This window comes from Montipora foliosa, chromosome 8 (genome assembly GCF_036669935.1).
Source record: "Montipora foliosa isolate CH-2021 chromosome 8, ASM3666993v2, whole genome shotgun sequence".
NCBI lineage: Eukaryota > Metazoa > Cnidaria > Anthozoa > Scleractinia > Acroporidae > Montipora > Montipora foliosa.
Window position 1 is genome coordinate 13,279,392 of NC_090876.1, and position 7,500 is coordinate 13,286,891.

The 7,500-nt window shown below is 39.7% G+C and overlaps 1 protein-coding gene across 2 annotated transcripts in view; it reads left to right on the forward strand.

Annotated features, from left to right (window-relative positions):
• The window catches only part of LOC138012723 (uncharacterized), a 74,355-nt gene that overhangs the window by 21,837 nt on the left and 45,018 nt on the right, over positions 1–7,500 (forward strand). For both annotated transcript variants that reach the window (XM_068859596.1, XM_068859595.1), the window contains 3 exons: positions 1,887–2,453; positions 2,950–3,278; positions 6,197–6,419. In XM_068859596.1, coding sequence (XP_068715697.1) covers positions 1,887–2,453; positions 2,950–3,278; positions 6,197–6,419 — 1,119 coding nt within the window. The remainder of the gene's footprint in view (positions 1–1,886; positions 2,454–2,949; positions 3,279–6,196; positions 6,420–7,500) is intronic.

Sequence of the window (7,500 nt, forward strand, 5' to 3'; positions counted from 1 at the left end):
CATGAAGATCATATTTCTTTTTCTTCTTCTTCTTCTTGATTGGGGAGTGACTCCCCATGAATCCACTTGGAACCCGTTAGACGCTTTCGAAGAATGTTAAATGATATGTTTGGTTTTGGATCTTGGATTTGTGTCGGCTAAGTATAGGAAACCACCTGGCTTCACCAATATTGCCGCTATTAAGGCGAAGGAAGTTAAATATTTCTCAAAGAGATAAAGGAGGCACAAAGACGAAAATAGGACATGTCAAATGTATTGAGGTGTATAGTATTGCTTCAAGGTAAGGTATCCGTAGTATCTTGTTTTGTATCAATGTTTCAAATACATGTCCGTCCCACCATCGCAATAATCTGATGAAGAAATGTATTGTTCGTTCCGTGGCATTCATGGTGCAATCAGAACTATCGTGAACAAGATAATAAGCCTCAGCACAACCATTATTTGCTCTCAGCAATGTTTGTTTTGTCTGAACAACCGGAATTTTTTTAAGGAGTTTGCCTTCGGTAATCACGTCACGTTCCTTCAGTTCTTTTTTTTTTCAGTGTTACCTACAACGTTCACTGACGTGGCCAATTATCCAAAAGTGTTTGGATACATATCGAGCAAGCCGGCCTTCTAGAAATTTTTTGTTGGCATGCGTTACCACCGTGCCAACGAAATCTTAGCTCATTTTTACGCCCACGATATTTGAGATATGTCCAAGGTTTGACCCTAATTAGATGCACACGGATTTCAATAAGCGTCACGAAGTGTCCCCTTGCTCTTCTAGCCAACTTCAACATCACTTGTGTCTCAGAATACAGACAATTTATTTCACAAAGTGTCCCCCAAATGCTGCTCTTTAAGTGAAGATTAACTGCTGCATTTATCCAAAGCTAAAAATAACTCTAACCTTTACCCTTACCTTATTGTTGAAAATAGGTAGCAAATGCTTAGACTTAAAGGGACACTTTGTGTTGGATGTCAAAATTGGGCGTGCATCTAATTAGGGTCAAACCTGGACATAAGTGGAGACGGTATTTGTGATAGGAAAATAACCGATACCAAATGAGTTAAAGCAACAATCGATGAACACTTGTAACGACACAGGCAACCCAATCATATTAGGTTATATTCAAGTACTCTCAACCGATTGAAAGCAGAAATGCTGTGCTAATAAGTGGAAGGGTAATACATTGTTTGCGACTTGAAACATTTGTACGTTTCCTCCATTCCTTCTTGTCACGTCCTTTCGTTTTTGGCACCCTTGAATAAGGTGGCGTGACGCTGGATTTAAACGCTGTCACTTTCGTCGGGTTTAAATGTTGTTTTGATCTCAACATGGTTTCTTCTTCAAAGATCCCTAGTTCAAGTTCACATTTCACGAGAAACGAAATGTTTTTTTTTTTTCATATTCCACGGACAATAAAATATGCAATTCACTTTTCACGAGGGAAAATGAATTTCGTACTTTCCTCTTGTGAACCTTGCCTCACAACAAAGCGCAAAAATTGCGTTGTATTAATACAGATTCGTAATTTAATTTAATTTTATTCGTTTTTGTAAATATCATCATTGTTTCTATTATTATTATTATTATTATTATTATTATTATTTATTTTTTTTTTTTTAAATAAGAGTGGCTTTTCTTTAAGGAGCTTATCTTTATTTCCAATTTTTTTTTAGTCAGAACGCTATCATGATATGAATTTTTCTTACTACAAATAAGAATATTTTCGTAAGTTTATTGTGCTTCGTACTAGTCTCTTTTTTAATGGAAATGAATTGTAAATAGGGTTTTAATAGCCATATTATGCAACTCACGTAATCATTACGTGTGTCCGTGTGTTCTCCGAATACACGCTTTTCGAGTGGATTAAATATTTTGCTGTTGTTTTTTTCACCAGCTCTCCTTGGGCCGATCACCTTTGCCATAGACGTTGTTTACATTCTCGATTCATCTGATGCCGTAACGCTCGATCAATACTCTGACGAAAAGTCGTTTGTCATCTACCTCGCTCGTTATTTAAAAATGATGCCGTCTCACTCTAGAGGCGCTGTGATAACTTATGGATCCTTCGCGACAGTGCTGAAGACTTTGGGTCAAACTGGTACGATACAAGCTTTTGACACGGCTGTAAACAATGCTTCAAAGATAGGTGGCCAGAGGCGGATGGACCGCGCCATTGACATGGCGCGAAGCGTCTTAAGGGAAGCGCGACCGGCCATTCCTAAGGTTGTCATTCTTCTGACCACTGGAGGCCAACCAGAAGGAATTCAGGCGGATGCTTTAGAGACCTCAATTCAACGTGTTCATGACTTGGGAGCTCGATTGTACGCAGTCACCATCAACGCACGGACTGTGGTTTTACCGCTGAGAAGTAGAGATGGGTCTGATTGGTTTCCTGTAAGGTCTTTTATGGATTTGCCCATTCAAGTGCTTCCGTTGGCGAGACATATAGCTTCTGATACAGGTCTGTACTTCGCAATAGTTACTAGACATGTCCAGAAGGAAATGCATCTTATTAAATTCACTTTAACTTTGACTACTCACCTTTCTCCTTAGTTGCACATCACACATGTCCAGAACGTGAGTGTATTTACTCCTCAAGTAACCCGTAAAAATGGTTGAAATAACATAACGGTCAACGAAAACTTTAAGTTGTGGGCTCTCTTGTAATTACTCCTTTTGGAACAGTTCGGCTTAAACTGTTTCATGATTTTACTGCATGCAGACGGGTCAGGAAAGCTGTTCATCATGCCCCCAAATTTCTAGTGACGCGTAGTGACAACAATATGTAGTTTTACTGATATTTATTATCAAAATGATCATCTTATGCCGTAATTGGTCCAGGAAGATCTTCGGCAACATCTCTCAGTAGGTCTCTCGTAGACTCCATCCAGTGTAGAAACGGGTTACGCGTTTTGGCCTCTTACGAACATCCAGTTTTCAATATTGTTTGTCAACAGCCGCCCTTGGCCCTTTGGATTTTGTCGCTGACATAATCTTCATGCTCGATTCCTCCTCACGTGTCATGCCAGAAGACTTCCTTAAACAAAAAGAATTCGTCAAGTTAATTGCGAGGTACCTGAATATCACACCAGGAAAGTCACGTGGCTCAATGATCATTTTCAGCACTGAAGCAAATGCTATTTTACCATTTGGTGGCTACACGACAATGTCTGAATTTAATGCAGTAATCGACAGAGCATCTCAGTCGAGTGGAGACAGGAGGATCGACCGCGCCTTTGACCTTGCTGTGACTTTGTTTAAAGGCGCCAGACAAAACGTGCAAAAGGTAGGTTACCTTTGTCTTAAGATTTGGGATTTGTCATAATGTTTCCTTTGTCCAATCAACAGCTGCATACCTGATTAAACTAACTACACTACTATCTTACCCCACCCCCTCACTCGATTTGTCGATAGTGTGCAACAACAAACCATTCATTCTAATTAGATACACACGGATTTCAATAAGCGTCACGAAGTGTCCCCTTGTTCTTGTCCCCAACTTCAACATCACTCGTGTCTCGAAATACACTGAATACAGACTTTTATTATTCCACTATTACGCCATTTTACCATATTTGCTCAAGAGAACGCGAAAAATATGAGACGGTAATACACTGTTGTGTCCCGGTTTGACTGGTTCAGAAGAAAGCAAATACGGACGGAACGGCAGGTTTTCAATAAAACAAATTGTTTTCAACGCGATACAAAGCCTGGTAATTTAGCTTGCCATTGCTTGTTTTTCGTCATTTCGTTTATACAATCAAATAAAGGACATTTGGCTGGCTCTCTGTGCTGTTTACATCGTGCGCAAGCGCCCTGAAGGTCAGATGATGCATTTCAAGTTTTTAGAAACACTCTTACCAGAAAAAATTGAATCAAAATAACACCTTTTTGTAGTGGAATAATAAATCTCTTATTTGATGGTTTAACATACAATACTCGCGGACATTTTGCCCGTTGCTCGTATTTTTGTCGCCCCTGCGGGGCTCGGAAAAATACTACGCAACTCGCAAAATATCCGCGCATATTATATGTTAAACCATCGAATTAGTTGTATGTAATTAACGTCACAAACTGTCCCCCAAATTCTGCTCGTCGAGTAAGGATAAACTGCTGCACTTACCCTAAGCTAAAAATAACGCCAACCTTTCTTTACCCCTACCTTATTGTTGGAAATAAGCCCTTCCAGAATTGCACAGGGAACTAGCTAGGGTAAGTTTCAAATTTGAACCAATCGATGAATAGACGTTTTTCGATATATTAGAATTCACCTTGAAAGAGAGGTTTAGAGGACAAGGACAAAGGAAAGTGGATGATATGCAAATATTTTTTTGCATTCATTCCAACTTGTTTCTATTGCTTTTATCCTCGCTGCCTCACTATCGAGCTGAACATTTGATATGTCGAAATTGGCCTATTGACACCATCGCATGAAAGCCATCTGTCCAAGTTTGATGCTTTTAGGTCGAACAGAGACCAAGTTACGGACTTAGAAACATACTTTAAAATCCAGATGGCCAATCTCAATGTTATCTTTCATGCGATAGCGTCAATTTATCGATTGGTTCAAGTTTGAAGCCCGCCCTTGTTCCCTGCACAATTCCGGAATGGCCTAGAGGTAGCAAGCACTTAGACTTAGGGCGCGTTCGATTGACCGTATTCTGGAATAGGAATACATGGAATAAGAGTTAGAAATGCTTTGTTTATATGGAGATTCACGTTAAAATTGTCAAACGCCTGCTAAAATGCTGTTTTAAACATATCTTTGCTATCCTTGTTGCTTTAAAACACCAAAACATACCGTTTTAAATCATCACTCCACGTATTCTTATTCCTTAATGGGACACTTGGTGTTATATGTCAAAGTTGGGTGTTCACCTTATTACGCGCATTTCTGGACATAAGGAGGACAAAATTATCATTTTCAGTTAAACTTAAAGGGGCACTGTTATGCTGAATTTACTGTTTTTAAGTCAAAACTGGGTAAAAAACCTAAACTAGTTCTCTAGCTCACACGTATCACATTCCTGACAACTCACTGAGACGATACGAAATATAATATGGCACAAAAAGCTATTCGTATTTAACTTTTGGCGACTTTCAGAGGGCAACGTCTTCAAACTTTCAATCCGTTTCAATCCCCTCAATCCTTGGCTGCAAATAACATAAAATATCTTCAGTGCACTTTAATGGCCATTGGCAACAAAACTTAAGCATTATTTCTTGGTCTTCATTGATGCAAAGACGTCTTTTCGTGTTTTGAATTTTGAGTTAAATAGCGTGACACTGCTCTTAAAATGAATTTTTGCCTCAGCATGGGTTTGATGGGGCATGCTCATGCTGGAAAAAAAAGTAGAAAATGCTTACACTTGACGGGACACTTCGTATTCAATTGGATATCAAAATTGGTAGATCATCAAAGAATGTGCATTAATGGACAAAAGGGCCCGCTTATTCTAAAAATTTCGTCTTAAAACATGTTTCCATGGAAAATAATTCCAACGATTCATGTCTTGTACGTGTAACGACTTTCTTTTAAAGACACAGAATAAAGGCACCCGGAATACGACCGAAACTTCGTTTTGTTCGATTTCATCATCATCATGTCTTTACCCTCGAAATTTAGAGTAGTTTGGTGTAGCTAGTATCTCCAAGCGTTTACCCTCCCAATTATGATATACCCCAGAGGACACCCAGACCACAACACCAATAACTCCATGTGAATAGTGCTTGGGCTCTTTTACGTCCCATAGCCCCCTCTCATAAATGGCGACCACTTTTCCATTCTTTTGTCTTTATATTAATTAGACCTCCTGCCCTCATTTTGAAACAAAAATTCTTTTAAATCTGCTCGTCGTAGCGAGGCCAGAAAGGCTTATTAGCATTAAAACAAAAGAATATTTTATTTGGCCGCCATTATGAAAGAGGTCTGTCGGGTTAAGAGCATTGGAGGGTTGTAAGACAAGATCTGCGGTTTATTGTCCTTTTCCGAGAACACTAGGAATTCTAAGCATTTGCAGATGCCATTACAAAGGCAGCACTGTCTCCTCAGTTATCTAAAGACAATGAGTGTTGGCCCGGCCGGGTTCTTTTTTTCGAGAACCACACGCCTGTTTCGTTAGCGCAGACTCCTAGCAGAGCAGTCTAAAGGAGTTAGGAGGACCATTCATGGTGTTGTTGGTGTTGCTGTATTTTTGTCTGTAGGTAGCAATATTATTGACAGGCGGAAGGCAGTCCCCAGATGGAGGTTCTCTAATACCTTCCATGAGGGCATTGAGAGACCTTGATGTCAGGACGTACGTTACAGCTATAGGCACACAGTCGGACGTACCAGTTCAAAGGCCCGAGGACGTGTCCTTCGTGACGTCATATGACGATCTTCCAAGACAGCTGCAGTTAATTGCAAGTAAAATGACTGCACAAAAAGGTAATTAATTGTTTGCGCATTTCATGGGGAAAGATCGAGTTTTCTCAGGATTACCTTTTCTGCCGTAAACAAATATCAAATTTATTGCTTTTCAAACAAATGGAGGAGGTATTGATATTAATTAAACGAGAAAAAAAAAAGTATGAATGAATGAATAAAGGGGAAATAAAAGTAGCACATTTACAGACTGGCGTTTCATCCAGTAGCATCCAGACTTGACTAGAGGAGTTTCAAACACGAAGGCGCACTTTAAAAGACGTGGTACCTTAGGCACCTCCCGGTTGATTTGTCAACCAACAATGTGCCTGTGATATGTTATAAGATGTTATGAGTCGTTTTTTTTTTTAAATCCCCAGTCACTTTTCTCGCTCAAGAAATGCCTTTTAAGGACGGTGCCTACTATTGTTATTGCGCTTTCTTTCTGCGCATCTCGAGATGTTCCTTTTCGCCAGCACTTAGATCGATCCGTGGCGCTGGCCAAAAGGATCGAAGCTCTGGGAATTAGAATGCTCAGGTTTCCTATGGGTGGTACTCACTAATATAGGGATATTTTTGCACAATTTAAAGCTATGCAGAGAGAGCTGAACTTAGCAACTCCTCTTGGTACCCAAAAAGAGAATTTGGGGTAACCGTGCATTTTTCGGAGGTAACTAAGCTTCACTTAGTAGGAAGGCCCTACACTGCTGTGTAGTTTAAAGCCTTTTACAAATATTTTTGATCAATTATCTTTGAAGAATGACTAGTTACACCCAATTTTCTTTTTGGACTTCTATATCACTTGTTAAGATATGCTCTTCCCGCATATTCACACACCGTGCACTGAAAAATACCTTTGAATTAGTAGGCATCGTACTTAAGTGTCCGGTCTCTGTGTTGCAGTTTGTTGATCGCCATCTTTGATTATCAGTCATGCTTGAATGAATTCGAACAAAAACAGGGCCTGAAGCCACACCTTTTGCAGCGCGTCTTCCTGTCTAAGTGAAGGGAAAGCCAGAATTGCCGAAAAAAAGCCTTTGGACAGTGAAAAAAATTAACTCTCAAAAACGCCAATGAAAACATCAGTTTATTGGTGGGAGCTGGG